Consider the following 20,100-nt stretch of genomic DNA (forward strand, 5'->3'; position numbering starts at 1 on the left):
ATTGTTGTTATCTAAGTGTTTATGTGCCTACTGTCTGTTTTCCCTGCCAGGATTAAGTGGAGGAGAAGGGCCAGGCCCATCTTGTCCCAGCACAGTGGCTGGGGCATGATATGTGCCCCGTGAGTGAATGAATGCACAGCCCAGAACCAAGCACATCTCTTCCGTCACTGCCGACTGGTCTTGAGTGAATGCTCAGGGTCGGTTCAGAACTCCAACGCCCGCTGGGTCTGAGGAGACCTTTCAACTGGCCCCCGGCCCCGCCTGCTCTGCTCGGTGGGAGTCTGTCTCCTGCTGGGGCAAAAGCAGCCAGGCAGAGGCACAGATGAAAGGGGCCAATGAGAGGGGCAGTCGGAGGCACGCCTGCCACCGCTCTGTGCGCTTGCTAGGGAGCGGGCAGCCCTGCCAGCGGCACGAACCACCATGGTCAATGCAGCGCCTGCCAAGCAATCTAACTGGTAAAAATTGTAAAATGTCAAGCAAGTGAAGTTCTCTCTTTTCGCTTTGTACCCCAGTATCACTCTCAACTGTGCCTGGGGTCCAACTGCCCTCCTCCTGTGGCCCTGGGCCTTCACACCTGGAAGTGACTGTCATGCCCCCACCATCACCACTGTTTCCAGGGCAGGGGCTCTTCCATCAACCTCCTCGCAGCCCCCCACTCCCTCCCCACCTCTTGGAGAAAACACAATCCACTGCACCCCTGCAGACACATATTAACATTGCCCTGACCACCAGACACTTTAGCAGGTGGCATAGCTCCTTCATTTATTTGACAAAGATACCCTGAGCGGCTCGAACGTGCCAGGGGAGTGCTGCATGCTAGGGAGGCAGCGGAGGGTAACAGCTGGCCAGTGCCCTGGCAGAGAACACAGGCCACATGGGGAGAAAGACAAGTGGGGTCATTGAGACCAGCACCATGACGACGCTATGGGAGCAGACGAGACACCAACCTCCCTGGCTGTGCTGGGAATACAGAGAAGGCTTCTCGGAGGAAGCAGCCGCGGAGCTGAGTCTTGGGGGAAAGCAGGGAGGCAGCTTTGAGGGTTCTGAGTGGAGAGGAAAGGAAGTGTGGTGATCTAGGCAGAGGAAACAGGCCAAGCCAGGGGTTGGAGGTGAGAGAGAACATGGTGAGAGCAGGTTTCAGGGACAAAGGTTCTCTTCTCTGGAGACATCAACCATTGGGTGTGGATTTTCCAGGGCTGCCTGTTACATGTCCCCCCAAAACTCATGTGTTCAAGTCCAAACCCCAGCACCTCAGAACATGACTGTATTTGGAGATAGGGTCTTTAAAGAGGTAGGTAAGGGAAAATGAGGCCCTTAGGGTGGGTCCTAATCCAGTTAGACTGGAGTCCTTATAAGAGCAAAGGAGGACACACAGAGGGAAGACCACGTGAGGACACAGGGACAAGATGCCCACGGGCAAGCCAAGGAGAGAGGCCTCAGAGCAGACCACCTGCAGACACCCTGATTGGCCTTCCAGCCCCCAGAACTCTGAGACAGCAAATTTCTGTTGTTTTTAAGCCACCCCTGGTCTGTGGCATTTTGTCACAGCAGCCCAAGCAGACGGATACACTGCCTGCCTTCAGGCATTCCCTCATTTCTCTCTCCTTAGGTTCACTCATGCTTCCCAGCTGGCTGGTCTTGATATTTGGTTCAGAAAATATGGCACACCCAACTCTGAGAAGAATGCGCTTAGAATGGAGGGAGGCGCAAGTAGAGGCCAAGCCAGCCTGAGGCGAAGCTCGGGATCAGGGGACAAGGCCTGTAGCAGGTAGGGGCTCCCCTGCCCCCTACAAACTGTTTTGTTTACTCTACTTTCCAGGGTCTTTTCTGAAAAAACCTCCTTTAGAGGACAGCTGCTGCTTCTGCCTACCCAGTACGCTTTCCTCCTTCTTCAGATTCACCTTGATTTTCCTTTGGAAACCACGATCAGTCTGTGTGGTTTGGGTGACAATATCCACATGTATAGTCCTATTGGTTGGACCTGGCCAGTCAGAGCCACAGTGACTAGTCCAGAGATGTGGCCTAATATGGGTTCAAGAGCTAGGCCTGGTACTCACGCTGGAGCTTTTAGGAAGAGAAAGCCACTTTCTGATGGGATTGCAAAGCTGATATCTCAATTCTGTGTCTGTATGTGGAGAGCCTATCTGAGACAGGTACCAAGACAAAGGAAGGCAGAGATGAGAGGGAGGACAGGAAGGAGAAGGTAAAGGAAGGGAAGAAGAGAGGAGAGAAATGAGTCTTGCTACAGCCCTGGACTCCTTGGTTATCCAAGCCAATAAATAGTCCCTTTTGCTCAAGCCAGTTTGCACTGGCCAGTTGGCATGCAGACGCTACTAAACATCCTACAATGCACAGGATAGTGCCCAACAACTGTCTGCCAGGCATTTCCCATCTGGAACTCCAGGGTCATTTGTAGGCCTTTGGGAGCTTGCCTCTTGTAGAGACCTGACTGATACACCTCCCCAGCCTGTGAGACAGTCCACCCAAAGCTGAATTCAAAGTACTGCTGGAAATTTAAGTCTTACTATTAATTCCAGAGATATCAAAGGCAAAGAAATGCCACATAAGACAGAGCTCACTTTTGGAAGCTGGGTTAAATTCCAGTACCACAAGGGCATCTAGGCCCTGGGGAGGGCATCCTTCTGTCTCCTGGTTCTTAGGAACATCCTTCTGCGCTGAGTTGCCACTGGAAAGAGAGGGGTCATCTCCGGGATGGTCCTCAGGATCGGGCTCAGAGAGTACGTCTTCTTCGATAGAGTCATATTCATCACTGCAACAGTCCTTTTGTTTCCTTTGTACATTTACACTAAGTTCCAGGCTTTTTCTTAGCTCCTGCCAAAAGTCAAGAAGAGAAGTGAAAAACGAAATATGTCACTTTGAGAAAAACCTCATGTGAAAATAGATCACTAGAATCAAAGAGCTATTCCCACAAAACTAACATTTACAAAATCATCTCAACCCATGTGTTGTCACCACTTTGAACATGTGAAAACAAAGGGCAGGGACAAACGAGTAACTCTCCAGACAGAGCAGTATTTATAGTATTAACGGTGGTGTTCACATGCCTGGGGTGCCATGAAGAAGTGTGTATGTGTGTGTGTGTAACAGATGTTTTGATCTGGGGGCTTGTTAAAATGGATTGTGGGGGTCCCATTCCTAGAGTTTCTGATTCACGGGTCCTGGATGGGACCCAAGAATTAAAGGTGATGCTGATGCTGCTGCTCCAGGGACCATACTTTGAACATGAAATTCCAAATGACTCTGAAATTCCGGATGATGAAATGGCTGGCAGATACTTATGGGGGGCTGTGCTGTGTACTGAAGGATGTTTAGAAGCACCTAAATGTCATAACATTTAGCACTTCACTATAACTGCTTGATAATTTTTTGATATGTGTTTTGTCTGCACGAGATTGTAGATCTACCATTTTAAGGCCAAGCATTACGATCTATACTTATAGTGACTAGGAAGTTTATCACTGAAGCCAGGATTCTTTTGAAAGCAGAACAGGGCACTGCTACATTTACACTAGGACAAAAGCATAAACTGGACCATCTGGGTGAACCAGTCTGTTTGGTCAGCATGGCTGTACTACCCCTATAGCCCTCAAAGGATCTAATGTGGTCTGAGAAAATGAGAAGCGGTCAATAAAGGTCTGGTGGTTGGCCAACAAACTGAACAGTTGTGGTAGGCTGAATGATGACTCCCCAAAGATGCCCAAGTCCTAACCCCTGGACCCTGTGAATCAGTGAGGCTTCACGAAGAAGCGAGAGGCACTGTGTAGAAAACTTTGACCATCTCAGAGAAATCACCCTAAAAAAAGGACGACAGAAATACGGACATTAAAGGTGCTGCTGGTGAGGGCTCAGGAAGCAAGGAACATGTTACTGGAAACTGGAGGAGAGGGAGTCCTGGTACGCAGCGGCAGAATCTTCCCTGAACTGTGTCCTACAGTGATGCGGTAAGTGGAACGCGTGGACGATGCACTAGGATATTCAGCCGAAGAGATTTCCAAGTCAAATGCTGAAGACGCAGTCTGGTTTCTTCTTGCTGCTTAGAGTAAAATGTGAGAGGAAAGAGACAGACTGAGGGCGGAACTGTTGAGTAGAAAGGAACTGCGATTTGATGATTTGGGAAACTCTCAGCCTATCCAGACTGCAAAAGACGCTAAAATTAGGAGATTCGCTGTCCAAAAGCATGCTCTGGAGAGAAAACCAAGGGTGTGGCTGGACGACCTTTTGCTAGTACCTCAGAAGGACCCAAAGTTTAGAGTATTCAGTCACGCTGAGGGCTGTTTGAAGAGGTTAGACATGTGACTCATGGATCCCCTTAGACGTCTCAGCAGAAGTGGAATAGAGATGGCATTATCCAGAAGAGATTTGCGGGCAAGCCTCTTGTCTAATGGAGTGAATCCTAAAGACAATCCACATAGTTTCTGAGAATGTCAGACCAGCAGAAACACTGTCCGCTCAGACTGAATGGGAGAGAGAAAGGACAAAATAAAAGAAGGGTGTCTAACTCCCAGAATTCTATAGGCAGGAAACAGGTGGATAAGACTACTTAGCTGTAAATACATGCTACCCTTCATGAAAGAAGGATGACTCCGAGGGTGGAGCCACGGGCCCAGAGGGTCGAGCCCTGAGCCACAGAATTACTCCCACGCCTTGAAACCTTATGGAGTTTGCCCAGTTGAATTTCACAATTGCTTGGGTTTGGTGACTTCTTTTTTTCCCTTCATTTTCTCCCTATTGTAAGGGGAATGTCTATAGCTGTTATCCTGTGCCTGACCCACCACTGTATTTGGGAGCAAATAACTTGTTTTCTAGTTCCACAAATCCACGGATGGAGAGGAATTTTGCCCTAAGATGGGTTATACCCAGAGTCTCACCCATACCTAATTTAGATGATATGGATGATGAGATTTGGGAGTTTTGAGCAGATGAGACTTAGATCGTATTTTGGACTTGAGTTGATACACTTATGAAACCTTGGGATGGGATGGATGTATTTTCCATGTTGGATGGACGTGAATCTTTGGGGACCAGAGGGCAGACTGTCGTAGGCTGAATAAATGGCCCCCAAAGGTATCCACATTCTAATTCCTGGGACCTGTGAATATGTTATCTTACATGGCAAAGGGACTTTATAGATGTAATTAAGTTAAGGATCTTGAGATGGGGAGATTAGCCTGGATTATCCAGGTGGGCCTAATGTAATCACAAGGGTCCTGGTAAGAGGGAGGCAGGAAGATCAGAGATAGAAAGAGAAGATACAAGGATTGGAAGCAGAGGTCAGGGAGGAGAGAAAATGCTACACTGCTGGCTTGGAAGAAGGAGGAAAGGGCCACAAGCCCAGAATGCAGGTGGCCCCCAGCAACTGGAATAGGCAAGATAATGGATTCTCTTCTAGAGCCTCCAGAAGGAACACAGGTCACTGACGTCTTGATTTTAGACCAGTGAAACTGAATTTGGATTTCTGACTTCCAGAACTGTAAAATAAAGCACTAAGTTTGTGGTACGTTGTTATGGCAGCAATAGGACACTAATATAGCTGTTTATCTTTTACATTCTCTCTGTCCCTCTCTGTTCACTACCAAGTATCGAGATATTTATTGAGCAGCTAGAACACTGCCTGGAACACAGTAGTTGCTTGACAATATTTGCTAAATGTAAATTATGTCAGTGGCTGGGTAGTGGCTGTAAGCAGGAGTGGAGAGCACCCACATGCCTTGGAGGTGACCTTAGGGATGTGACCCTTAGCAAGTTACCTAACTCCTCTGATCTGCATTTTGACATCCATAAAAATGGATTAACAAATCCCTGCCTCAAAGATTGTTTTCTTAAAATAGTGGCCTGAACTGGGGAGGATTTTGCCCCCAGGGGTATCTGGCAATAACTGGAGATGTTTTTGGTCACAATTGGGGGAAGAGAGTGTTAGTGGCATCTTGTAGGTAGAGGCCAGGTATGCTGCTAAACATCCTAGAATGCACAGGACAGCTCCCCACAAGAAAGAATCATCTGATCCAAATGTCAAGATGGGTGAGGTTGAGAAACCCTGCATTAGAGTGAGCACCGATTCACCAACGGCACTTTCACAGATAACAAGGTCTTCTAATTGAGTGTATTGAGACAGTCCATACAACCTTCATGGAAGCCAGACTGAGGTCCTGGCTCATATCTTCAAAATCAGCCTGTGGTGGGCAGTTGAGGGTCGACAGATTTACTGCTCCTCCCCAGGGAAACAGGAGTTCCTGGGTGGCCTGCTGTTGAACAGCAATTTCAGTGACTGTACAAGCAGTAACCCTTTACAGTGGAATATTACTCTATATTTTATAAAACATTTTCAACTCCTCTCATTTGATCCTCACAATAACCCTGCAAGATAGATAGATGGAGTAAAACCCTGTGATAACATGAACTTCATTAAAACAGGATAGGCTATCGGCTCCTGTTCTCGGTCCAAGCCCCACTCTCAAATGGGGTCATGTTCCTATGTTCTGCAGAGGTGGAGGCAGGGCTAGGCGAGAAGACAGTGGGAAAATCCCTCTCTCTGCATCCCCAGTATTCTTGCCCATTGATTGAGGATCAAATGATAAAATGGCTGTCCGTTAGCTGAGAGATTTCTAGCGTCAGTTCCAGAGCCCAGAATCATCCCTACTGATGTCTAAGGCAGAGTGGAGCCACTGACCACAGCCGTCCCAGGAAGGATTCGGATGGGGCATTAGGATTCTTGAACCCATGGTCAGCTAAGTGGGCTCCCTCCAGCCTCTTCATTACCTTCACAATGTTGCAACCCTACATTTTAAGTGACTGAATTTTGGGAGTCCCCAAAATTGGAGAACTGAGGCCAAGAGCATTTAAGCTGGTCCAACTTGTCATAGTGATTAAGTGGTAGAGCTGTGATTTGCTGCCCTCAACCCCTGCTCCCTGCTCCTTCTAGATATTCAAGTGCAAAACAGACTCTCTTGCATTCTGTCATGGTCTAGCCAATGGGGAGGATGATGTGGCAACTACCATAATTAATTTATTCATACATGCAGGCGTGCTAAGGGCACTGTGCTAAGAGCTGAGGTAAGGGTGGGGAGTAGATGACAAGGCCTCAGACAACTGGTGCACAAAGAAAAATAGGGCATTTCAGATGTGGCCAGGACTGTGAAGGCAAGAGCCTGCCTGGCTGAGGGGACACGGTGACACTCCAGTGAGTGGCTGAAGGAGCCCCCAATGAAAACTGGTCAGGGAAGGCTGGGTGATGAAGAACCGCCAGTGAGTCTCTGGGGCACAGTGTGTCAGGCAAGAGCAGCAGGGAGGCAAAGGCCAGGAGGCAGCAATGGCTGGAGGGCAGTGCACACCAGACGAGGGGCCACACGGGGCGGGGCTCTGTAGGCCAGTGGCAGAGTCTGGTTTTGTTTTATGCACGACAGGCCACTGAAGGGTGCAGAGATATAACAGATACAACACCGTCTGATCTCTGTCTTTAAAGATCGCTATGGCTCTCGAATACCAAGTGGCTTTTGAGAGGCGGAGCCCGGGAGGAAACAGGGCAAATAGCTGCAGCCGCAGCAGGTGAAAGATGAAGGTGGCAGTAGAGGTGGGGACAGGAGATGCATTCTGAGATGTATTTTGGAGGCAGAGATGACAGAAATGGTTGACTAGAAATTAACAATGTGCACACCCTCCAACCCAGCCTTCTAGGAATTTATCTTCCAGTCTTAAGTAGACAAAGATCATTGAGGCATCGTTTATAACACAGAATGATCCAAATGTTCACCAATAGGAGATGGGTTAAATTACTAAAAACAGGCGTCGACGGAGCCTCAGGCAGCCCTTTTAGAGAATGAAGTAGATTGTGTGCACTTATTCAGAAAGATAGCAAGTATATGTTTAAGCAAAAAAGAAGCACATCGAAAAATGTACATACAGTATAAACCCAATTTTAAAAATAATGATTAATTTCTATGGATGTGTGTATGCACATATACATTCAAATACATATAAAAAGTCTGGAAAAATAAACACCAAACTATTAACAATGTTCTCTCTGGGAGTAGCATTATGGTGACCTTCTTTTCTGCTTTGCTTTATTTATTTATTTAATTTCCCCCCACCCCCCGTTTCTCCCCAAGAGCCCCAGTACATAGTTATATATTTTTAGTTGTGGGTCCTTCTAGCTGTGGCATGCGGGATGCCACCTCAGCATGGCCTAATGAGCAGTGCCATGTCTGTGCCCGGGATCCGAACCAGTGAAACCTTGGGCTGCTGAAGCAGAGCGCACGAACTTAACCACTCGGCCACAGGGCCAGCCCCTATTTTTTTCTTATAAGCATGTTTCCAACTTTGTAATTAGCAAAAAGTGATACATTTACATTTATGTTTAAATCCTGTCCCCCACTCCTTCAAATAAATTCCCCACAGGAGTGGTACGGACAGTGGTGTGGAGGACTCTTTCAGACAAGCAGTTGTTTGGGAATCCCTGATCTCTAGCCTGGAACACAGCTCGTCCCCAGAAGAGTGACTGAGAAAGCAGCGAACAGCAGCTGGAGACCGGGAGGTGATGGAGCAGCGTCTGTCGAACCTAGTGTATCCAGTCAAGTGGTCTAGATTTAAAAACAGCAGGCCACCAATCTCAACAGCAAGAAACTCAGGGAATAGAGCACTCACAAGCCCTTCTCAGAAAAAACCTCTCAGATGACAAAGTCCAAACAATGAAGGGTGAAATCCAAATAAAGAACACAGACCTGGAGAAGCTGTGCTGAAAGGTCTAATGCAGAACACTGAAGCCATTTAGAGACTGAATAAGTACCAGACAATTGTGCACATTCCAGTTATGGGCCAGAATGAAACCAGAAGAGGGCAGGCAATGTGGGTGCACCCCTGGCCTCATTTTCCATAGCAGATAGTCTATTCAAATGTATCTTAAATGGAAACAGTTTTTAAAAATGGCAACTCCAACCTTTTAATATGTTTTTGTAATTTATTAAACTGATAAGATACTTAAGAAATATCTTTTGTGATAAAGAAATTTGAATTTCAGTAATTCCTCCTGTTTCAGTTTGGTTTTTCTTCTGTTAAATTAATGCAAATTTAAATGCCACAATTATATTTACAAAATATATAAAAAAAGGAAGCCTAGATTCTGCCTGGCTAGTATCTTCTTCACAAAGGGAAATAATACATTTGCTCACATTGGGTGAGCAAACTTTAGGAACCCAGGCCCTTGTAATGCCCACGTGATCTAAGACCATCTGTTCTAGGGGCGAAGAGAGGTGAGACTAAGCAGCAACACTCCCTTAAGAAAGCCGTTCAAAATCTTTCCATCTGGAAAGATGAGGGCCTTGGGTTGGTTGCTTTGAAAGCCAACCTGCCAACACCTCAAAGGGAAGCCATGCTGGGCGGGGTCTACTGGTTGCTTTGAAGCTGTCATCCAGAAATTTCTCTGTGAAAACTTACTTTATAGCTTTGCTTTAAAACCATGTTATATGCAATTTCAATGTTCAGTGTTTAAAATGTTAAGTCCAAGCCCTTTCAACAGAAAGCCCTGTGCTTGGAGGCCAGGCTGCAAACACTGCAGATGGAGAAAAGACAATGGGACTGCACACAAATTGACTGCCTTGTTGAAGAGCCGGGGAGGAGGTGAAAGGAGGGATGGATGCTGGACCACGGACTAAGGTGCAGCAGGGGGTTGAGAGGCAGTGGGTTAGTGCCTTACATGCCTGATCTGCCTCCTTCTGCTGGCCTAGGAAAAAGAGTGAAACCAGAGACCATAAAACATGAAATGTTTGCGCTAATAGGAACAATAACTATAACATCAGCAGCAGCTACCAATTACGACGCTTTTGCTATTATTGGGCACCAAGCCAACCTCTCTATGCACCTTATCTCATTGCAGCCTCTCACCACCCCGGTGGGTATCCTTATCTTATAGGCTCAGGGCACCTAAGGACCAGCCCAAGGTCACAGGGGTAGCAACGGCAGAGCCAGTTTGGAAGAAGGGCTGTTGATTCCAAAGACCAGGCTCTTCGCCATGTGCCCACGTTTACTCCCTGCGTGGCACCAGTGCTTTGGAAGCAAGTAGTCTCTAGGGGGGACAAAAGTCAGGTGCTCCGCGATTGTCCATGCGCTTGCACGGAATTGATGAAAGCCGCCCGAAAGAGCTTTCAACGCAAAGTTGCCTTGAGGCCACTAAAGATGTTAAAGTGTGTGCTAAGTGTTAGTGGATGAAGCATTAACCTCTAACCACACTTAGACAGGGGAACAGCCTGGTCTAAGCTCTGGGCCTGGGTTCTGGGCCTGACTCCAGTTGCCCTGTGTCCCCGAGCAAGTCTCTGAGCCACAAGCCTACCTCTAATGGGAAAATGTGCCCTGACAACCTGACAAGTTGTTGAACAGATGCAATGAGATAATCACCAGGAATTAGTGTTTTGTGATTGCTTTAACAGAGGTCTCATTTTTATAGAAAATTTAAAATTCAGATGACAGCATATTCTTCTTTATTTCTCAGACCCTATTGATTTTGTCTACGAGAAGATCAGACGTTCAGACCACGAAGCCACAATGGATACTTTAAGATGGTCCTCAAGAGGAAGCAGCAATCTCTAGGGTAGAGGTCACTGATGTGCAGCCAACCCCCCTGCTCCCTGCCAACCCCCAATAATGCCTGCCATTTGGTTAGCAGTTCTGTAAGACTGGGATTTGAATGCCTTTTGTCTGGCACACACTATTAGCTGCAATAATTTCCACTAACTCCTATTGCCTTACATGAGCCATTTTACACATTTATATTAACTTGCCTGGCCCAGACAGGATTTTTACTGTGCATTGAGGGGCTAATTGACTAATGTGTTCTTCTTTTGACTCATTCATTTATTCAACAAATATTTATTGTTGAATATATTTGTCCCCAGAAGCAAGTCTGATTGCTAAGTGCTAGGGATAGAGTGATGAAGAAGACAGAGTCCCTGTTCTCCCGGAGTTTATAATCTGACAGCAAAGACAGCCATTCCCTAAGAAATTACAAGTGTAATGAGTGTCAAAAACCCAAACCCAAGGCTTACCAGCCCATGCCTGGTGGCTCCTAGATCACAAACTTCCCAGAATAAAGTGACTTGAGCCCTAACTTGAAGGTCCATGCTGTGTATTTTTTTTTTATTTTATTTATTTTTTTAAAGATTTTTTAAACTTATTTTTTTCCTTTTTCTCCCCAAAGCCCCCCGGTACATAGTTGTATATTCTTCGTTGTGGGTCCTTCTAGTTGTGGCATGTGGGATGCTGCCTCAGCGTGGTTTGATAAGCGGTGCCATGTCCGCGCCCAGGATTCGAACCAACAAAACACTGGGCCGCCTGCAGCGGAGCACGCGAACTTAACCACTAGGCCACGGGGCCAGCTCCCCTCCATGCTGTGTATTTTTAAAATGGCATTCCCCTACATCAATTCGATGAAACTATGGCTAAGAAAATTTGAGTTATGCCTGAGCTTCAAATATCTATGTAATATTTTCAGTTTTCTGATACTTCCTTACTGCCCCCATTCAACCTTGGATTTTCTTTTATTAATTTTCACTCAAAGCTAAATTTACTTATGAAGTACTTTGGAACTCAGTCTTTAATGTCCATTATTATGAAGAAAATAGCCATCCATGTCTTAGGGATATAAGAGAAAGATGTAAGAGATGGAGCCCAGACTCAGGGAGCAGAAGCTCACTGGAGCCCGCCAACCATTTCCTGTCTGTGAGGCCCTGGGTAAAGCCCTTGGCATCAGCGTGCCATGCCTGCCTCACCTGAGCCTGCCCAGAGCAGGGGCTGGCGGAAGGACGAATAGAAGGAAACTGGACAGGGACGGGGGATAGAGACCAAACAACAAAGAATGCTGCCAGATGACTAGAAATTTGGGGAGTTCCTAAAAGACAGACAGCAGAGATCACATCAATGAAGAAGTAAAAGCAGGGGCCAGCCCCGTGGCCGAGTGGTTAAGTTCATGTGCTCCGCCTCGATGGCTTCCAAGAGCATTCTGTGCCCCAACCCCATAATCACCAGGGTCAGGTCACATCAAATAGAAGAGGCAGAGGAAGTGGGATTCTCAAATACAGAGATGAGCAGACAACCAAGAATGACCAAACGTTTGTGGAAAATCAACTCGGAAAGAGTGGCACCAAATTTAATTAACAAAAGAACTAATATCCAATGAAAAAGAGTTAATAGAGAAAATAGAGGAAGACTTTAGAATACTGAAAATTACATCTCTGGAGAAATTTAAGGGGACATTTCATCTGTGAAAATGAAACAACTAGAAATCTTAAAAGTTTTAATTTTATCATTAACATTTTTAAAAAAGATAAACTAAATAGCAGAAAGAACTAAAAGGTGATTAAGTGTGCTAGAAATTCAAGCCAAAATTTTACAAGAATACAGTATAAAAAGACAAATAGAAAAATATGAAAGAAAAATTAGAGGAGACTTGAAGGATAGATCTTGGCCAACATTTGTCCAACAGAAGCTCCAGAGGATAGAACAGAAACAATGGAAAATAATAATAACAATAATAAACAAACATTTTCCAGTGCTAAAAGAAGACATAAGCCTTTAGATCGAAAAGATCCAACCAGTGCTTTAAGTGGGACAAAGATATATCATATATCCATGTGATATATTCATACGGATAAAAGGTACAATATATCAGAAAATGTCTTGACTCTATATGCACAAAATGACAGAGATTTGAAACATGAAGCAAAACCAGAGAAATATAAGGGAAAATCGACAAATTCACAGAAATCAACCAGGTGAATAGGCAAAAGTTAAGTAGGGATCTATTGAAGTGGTTTGCTAATGAGCATAAGAATTTCCTGGGAGCCTTATTAAAAATGCAGATTCCACCCCCTCCAAACCCAGGTCTGTACCTTTTAGTGGGTGTGAGAACTCACATTTTAATAAGAAGCCCAGGTGATTTTGATATAGGTAGTCTGGAACCATATTGGGACACACATAATCACCAGATTAAATAATACAATTAATAGCTTGATTTAATAGATATATTGAGAACTTTATACCCAAAAGAGAATGATTATTCTTTTGAAATACCAAGGAGTATTCATAAACATGATCTGGTAAGCCAGAAACAAACAAAACCTCAAAAGCTTCCAAAAAACAGAAACCAAACAGGCCAGTCTCTAATCATAATGTAGTAAAATTAAAAATTAACACAGAGAGATAGAAAAAAAAAAAACCCCAAAATAGAGAAAAAAACTTCTTTACTTAGAACATTTGTAGAAATTCTTCTAAATAAATAAAGAGGAGGAAAAAATCCCTAAAATCACAAACCAATAGAAATAAATGAAAATGAAAACACTACGTACGAAGCAAAATTTGTGAGATAAGGACAAAGCGGTATTCAGAGGCAAATTTATAGCCTTAAAATTGCTACATCAGAAAACAAGACTGAAAATAAATGAATTAAACATTTAACTTAAGAAGCCAGGGTTGAGCCGCAGCTGTTTGTCTGTTCGACACAGTCTTGGGCCCAATGGGGGAGACAGAGCCGCAGGACTGTTGAAGCCTGGAAGTCTCCTCTCCTGCCCCCACCTTTGCCACTTTGTGGCATCCCCCTCCCTCCACCCTTTCCCACTCTGATAATCTAGCCATGACTAGCAGAAGCACAGCCAGGCCCAATAGGCAGCCCCAGGCCAGCAAAATATTCCAGTTCAAATTGGTTCTGCTGGGTGAATTGGCAGTGGAGAAGTCTAGCTTGGTATTACGATTTGTCAAAAGGCAGTTCCATGAGTACCAAGAGAGCACCATTGGAGGAAACCTTTGCTCGAGCAAAGACATGGGTAAAGGTACTACAGCGACAGGCTAGTCTTAGCATCATTATTGCCCTGGCAGGGAACAAAGCTGACCTGGCCAACAAGCGCATGGTGGAGTATGAAGAGGCCCAGGTGTATGCAGATGACAACAGCTTATTGTTTATGGAGACCTCAGCCAAGACAGCTACGAACGTGAATGACCTCTTCCTGGCAATAGGTAAGAAGTTGCCAAAGAGTGAACCCCAGAATCCAGGGGGTGCAGCAGGCCGAAGCCAGGGTGTGGATCTCCATAAGCACTCCCAGCAGAACAAGAGCCAGTGTTGTAGCAACTGAGGGGGTGGCTGGCAGCAACCAAGTATGGAGCTAGCACAAGAGCTAAGAAATAACCTTGATCCCCACCCCTCAGCACACAGTCCCTACGGTAACAGCACACTGAGCCCTGGCTCCCAAGCGCTGCCTCCTGATAGCTCCGTCATGGCAGTTTTTAACACTTCAGCAACCAACACCACGTAGCTGTTGCCACTGGCCTCCTACCTCTAATCTGGGACTTGGGGGTCAGATCCCCCAGAACTTACCTTCCAAAACAAACTTTCTTCACTTTGTGTTATAGGTGCAAGACAGTGACCTACTTATCTTTCCTCCTCCTCCCCATTTTTTCAGAAAACATTTTTGTCTCCTGCCCCTTCCCCTTCTGCTTTTGGTCCATCCCTCTTCTTGATCCCCTTTTCCTCCTCTCCCCAGGATAGAGAAGGTGGTGAAGCCAGGAACTCAGGAAGGAGGTTTCCAGTTCAGTCACATTAAGGGCCCTGTGGGAGAGTAAGGCTCAGAGCAAGATGGAGTAAGGAAACATTTTCCTTTTGTTTTTATTTGGTTGGAGTTTCCCATATTTGAAAACACTGCAGTATCCATGAGTTGGCCCGTTGGATGTTTCTGGGTAGAGGTCAGAATGGGAAGGCAAACTCCTAGATACCAGCCGGGAGTTGTGTTGTTAGCTAACTGGGAGGAGGTGGAGATGCAGTGTCATCTGTGACTCCAGAACTCTTCCAAGGCCTAGTTTCCACACCCAGCCTCTTAGGTAGCTTCTCCCCCATAGTGGGGGAGACTCTGGACCCCAGAGTCCTCCAAAGCATCTTCACTGGTTGCCTGCCTCTTTGGCTCTGCTGTGATCTAATCGGAGGAGGAACCAGTTTCTGTCATCCATCCTCTGATTTATACATACGCATTTTTTTTCTCTCTGCCCTTTAGATGGCCTCAGCCCCAGCCACCATATTGCCTGCAGTTTGCACTTTAATTGATGGTGGTTCGGCTGGGATACTTGTTTTATGGGGGTTTTGATTGATTAACCTGCCCTCTCACCTCTTCAAATAAATGGAATCCGAGGTATACATGAGGTTTGGGAGGAGCTGTAGAGAACAGGACCAGTGGCAGCTACTCAAGCCCAATCTCCACTGCTAGCTTCCTCCAACTCTGATTCTTAACCTATACTCTTGCCAACCTAGCTCTTGGGTGTAGGTTTGCCCTTCCTGGGGAATTAACTGAGCAACTGGAGAGCGGTCTCAGGATAGCACAGGCCAAGGGAGGGCAACAAGAGGAGCCAGGCCAGGGGGAGGAGTTTTCCATCCTTTCCCAGGTTCACATTCAGTTTGATCCACCCATTACCATGTCTTTTCTACTTCCCTGTAAATAGGTATGATCTTTATTCACACTATACAATCTGTTCTGTCCCCCGCCTCCCATCACGCCCTATTTCTTTTCTCCTTTGTCGGTTTAGTCCCTCCATGCTTATCCCCATCCCCACCACCATGTAACCAGTAGTTTAAGCCATGTACCACTAGGGGCTCTACCACAGGTCTACTTGTGGCCCCCTACAAGGAACATGTTCCACAGGGAACATCTGGCACTGAAGGTCCCTCCAGCTGTCTCACATCACAGAGGACATTGCTCCTTCCTAAATCTCTAGCCACCCTTCATATCCCTCATTAGGTATTTTAGGATGTCTTCGGGAAGCCATCAAGGCAAGAGAGAACTCTAAATTCCTTCTTGTTCCAGCCCAGAGTTTTGGGGAAATTGGGGGAAGTAAGACAGGAAAGGCCCCAGTGACCTAGGATTGGAATCTTTCTGCCCTTTTGGCTTGCGTACCGCCTTCTGTCCCAGAGCAGCTGAGAAATCCATGAAGCTGAGATTCTGAAGGACACTGCGTGGGTTCTTCCACTTAGGCCTCAATTCCCTTCCTTTTCCAGGGGCAGCCTTAGTTCCTGTGGCCCTGAAACGCACACACATTTTCCCCTTCCTTTCCCGGCACCCACTAGCCCCTACAAGTACCCAAGGCATTCTTATCAGCGGAAGAACTGGGATCACTGCTCTCTTAAGTCTCTTAGAAATGGAGCTCTTTCTCTGTGCAGCCTGCCCCGTGGAGCAGGAGTGAAGATGTTTCGTTGCCTTGGGGCTGGGAAACCACTTCTCCGGCTTCTTCTTGCCTCCCCACCCCTCATAGGAACAGGCTTGGCCTTAGCTTCTGGGCCTATCTGCTGCCTTCCTTCTACTTCCTACCAGCTCGTCTGCTTTCCTTTGAGCTCCACTGGGCTTGGGGATCTTAGTTTTTATTTCCCAGCTCTTCATTTTTTTCTTCAGATCATTTTTTTAAAGAGGGGGGTGTCTTTTTTTTGTTTTTGCTTTTAAGAAAGCATTTGCCTTTTTTGCCCTTTCTTCCTCTCCCAACATAACAATTGTGGTAACAGAATGCGACTGCTGATTTAGCGATGTATGTAATGTAAGTAAAAAAGGAAAAAAAAAAGAAAAGTGGAAAAAAAAAAGATGCCAGGTTATGCGGTACGGGGGTAGAGAACCAAAGCAATAAATTAAACCAAAAAGTTTAGGGAAGGAATCAAGATAAAAGAAATGAACAGAAATAGAAAACAATGAAAAAATGAATGAATGACACAATAAAGTACACATGCTCAACTAAAAACTGGGCATGCTTTGGCTGGGTGGTAGAGAGCTTTTCATATTTTACTCAGTTTACTTCCTGTGTGTGTGTGTGCGTGTGTGTGTGTGTGTGTGTGTGTGAGGAAGACTGGCCCTGAGCCCAACATCTGTTGTCAATCTTCCTCTTTTTTTTTCCTCCACAAAGCCCCAGCACACAGTTGTATCTCCTAGTTGTAAGTCTCTCTGGCTCTTCTATGTGGGATGCCACCACAGCCTGGCTTGATGAGCGGGCTGTAGGTCCACACCCAGGATGCGAACCAATGAACTGTGGGCTGCCAAAGTGGAGCACATGAACTTAACCACTCGGCCAGGGGGCTAGCCCCTCAGTTTACTTCTTAATTGTTCGAATCTCTTCTAATGAGAAAGCACTCATGTATTTGATGTTCTATAAAATGATACAAAAAATGTGAAAATACCTAAGAAATTCTACATAGGCTATAAATGCAAGAAATAAAAAAGATTATTTATTCCAATATTGATTCCGAGGCCATTCTTTATTTTCATTGAAATTGAAAAAGATACTTCAGGAAGGTAGATACCATCCAGTATCTTCACTTACAGAAGTGCTCCACTGGGTGGAAGGATCACTACATCTCTCACTTCTGGACCTGCATTTCATGAGCATTTAGTGCTTGTTCAGCATCACTCCACATGAATCATTCATGCTTACCACTGAATTATTCCTGCTCAGCCGGCCTTGTGCTGTCTGACCCACCTGCCTAGGGCCCTGCCTAACGCCATCAGCCAGGCAGCCCTTTGGTCTGAGCTGTCCAACTGGGCATCTCTCGGTGCATTCAGGACACCATGCCCCTGATGGTTCTGGGTACAAAAGGGACTAATTTAAGCGCCACTGGGAAGGAGAAAGACTTCTTCCTCTTCTTGTCAGGAACTGACAAAGCTTTCATTGTCTACACCAGAAGTTGCAAGCTCGTGGTCTAAAGACCAAATCTGGCCAGCAGGCATATTTTGTTTCGTCCATAGAAAATTGTGAATTAGTTACCAATATAAAAAAACTGGGAGAAATCAAACATAAACCCAGATACTTGGCTTCTCTTAAAACCAGAATGCCTGGCACTGCCGGGTCCCTATTTCCACACAATGACAGTCAGCCGAGCTGTGTACAGACTGTTCCCTACACCCTGACCAGTCCCTGCCATGCCCTGACAGCCGAGCCAAGTGCTGTCCTTGTCACCCGCCTGCCTTGCTCATGTCAATTGAAACATTCATTTTAATTAACACCATGTGCCAGAAATCCCAATATTTCAGAATCCAAACTACATCTCCCAAATTGACTGTTCCACCTCAAGCAGCACAAAAATTGTCAGATTATATGTCGCGATTCATAGTTTGGAAAATGCTGTCACCATAATTATAACTTAGTGATGTGATGACTGAACTCAGTTATGTGGGCGGGCCAGGGTGCTTGTCAACACCTATACCACTGCCTCCTTCAATGATTCAATTAATTATTCAATTCAATTCAATTATTCTTAACAAAAATATATCTGCAGACTAACTCTATGGTAGGCCCTCTTTGAGGGACCAGAGACACAGCAGGCAATGAGATGGTGCACATCTCCGCTATTACAAAGTTCAGACCTGGGGTGGACAAAAGGTGTTTCATGCCCTAAACGTGTAACTTGCAAAGGACCTACAGAACTAGTCCTTGGATGAGTAGTGGCTCCATGAACAATTACGTATCCTCTACTCCTGTGGATTTTGCAATATAGGCATACTTTGTTCTATTGTACTTTACAGATAATTGCATTTTTTACAAATTGAAGGTTTGTGGCAACCCTGCGTTGAGCAAGTCTATCGGCGTCATTTTTCTAAGAGCATTTGCTCACTTCATGTCTCTGTCACATTTGGGTAATTCTCACAATATTTCAAACTTTTTCATTATTATTATATTTGTTTTGGTGATCTGTGATCAGTGATCTTTGATGTTACTACTGTAATTGTTCTGGGCCGCCATGAACCATGTCCATATAAGACAGCGAATTTAATCTATAAATGTTGTGTGTGTTCTGAGTGCTCCACTGATCAGCCGTTCCCCCATCTCTCTCCCTCTCCTCAGGCCTCCCTATTCCCTGACACACAACAATACTGAAATTAGGCTAATTAATAACCTTGGAATGGCCTCTAAATGTTCAAGTCGCACATCCCTCACTTTAACCCAAAAGCTAGAAATGATTAACTTAGTGAGGAAGGCATGTCGAAGGCTGAGACAGGCTGGAAGCTGGGCCTCTTGTGCCAAACGGTTAGCCAAGCTGGGAATGGAATGAAAGGAAAAGTTCTTGAAGGAAATTAAAAGTGCTACTCCAGTGAACACACAAATGATAAAGAAAGTGAAACAGCCTTATTGCTGACATGGGGAAAGTTTTAGTGGTCCAGATGGAAGATCAAACCAGCCACAACATTCCCTTAAGCCAAAGCCTAATCCAGAGCAAGGCCCTAACTCTCTTCAGTTCTATGAAGGCTGCGAGAGCTGAGGAAGCTGCAGAAGAAAAGTCTGAAGCTAGCAGAGGTTGTTTTATGAGGTTTAAGGAGAGAAGCGGTCTCCGTAACATAAAAGCACAAGGTGAAGTGGCAAGGGCTGATGTAGAAGCTGCAGCAAGTTATCTAGAAGATCTAGCTGAGATAATTAATGACAGATTAAACAACAGATTCTCAATGTAGATGAAATAGCCTTCTACTGGAAGAAGATGCCACCTAGGACTTTCATAGCTAGAGAGGAGAAGTCAACGCCTGGTTTCAAAGCTTCAAAGGACAGGCTGACTCTCTTGTTAGGGGTAATGCAGCTGGTGACGAAGTTGAAGCCAATGCTCATTTATCATTCTGAAAATCCTAGGGCCCTTAAGAATTGTGCTAAATCGACTCTGCCTGTGCTCTATAAGTGGAACAACAAAGCCTGAATGGCAACTCATCTGTTTACCACATGGTTCACTGAATATTTTAAGCCTGCTGTTGAGACCTACTGCTCAGAAAAGGATTTCTTTCAAAATCTTACTGCTCGTTAACAATACACCTGGTCACCCAAGAGCTCTGATGGAGATGTAAAATGAGATTAACGTTGCTTTCATGCCTGCTAATGCAACATCCATTCTGCAGTACATGGACCAAGGAGTAATTTTGACTTTTGAGTCTTATTATTTAAGAAATACATTTCATAAGGCTATAGCTGCCATAGATAGTAATTCCTCTCATGAATCTGGGCAAAGTAAGTCAAAAACTTTTTCTAAAGGATTCACCATTCTAGATGCCATTAAGAACTTTTGTGATTCATGGGAAGAGGTCAAAACACCAACATTAACAGGAG

At 45.3% G+C, this 20,100-nt stretch overlaps 1 protein-coding gene and 1 pseudogene across 24 annotated transcripts in view; one reads left to right on the plus strand and one right to left on the minus strand.

Annotated features, from left to right (window-relative positions):
* The window catches only part of KATNIP (katanin interacting protein), a 202,606-nt gene that overhangs the window by 98,988 nt on the left and 83,518 nt on the right, over positions 1 to 20,100 (minus strand). For all 24 annotated transcript variants that reach the window (XR_011524430.1, XR_011524429.1, XM_070566501.1 and 21 more), the window contains one exon: positions 2,580 to 2,832. Coding sequence is in view for 22 of the 24 variants with exons in the window: in XM_070566501.1 (XP_070422602.1) it covers positions 2,580 to 2,832 (253 nt within the window). In the remaining 2 variants the exon portion in view is untranslated. The remainder of the gene's footprint in view (positions 1 to 2,579; positions 2,833 to 20,100) is intronic.
* On the plus strand, positions 13,598 to 14,254 carry LOC103556342 (ras-related protein Rab-5B pseudogene; annotated as a pseudogene).

Source organism: Equus przewalskii, chromosome 12, assembly GCF_037783145.1.
Source record: "Equus przewalskii isolate Varuska chromosome 12, EquPr2, whole genome shotgun sequence".
Taxonomy (NCBI): domain Eukaryota; kingdom Metazoa; phylum Chordata; class Mammalia; order Perissodactyla; family Equidae; genus Equus; species Equus przewalskii.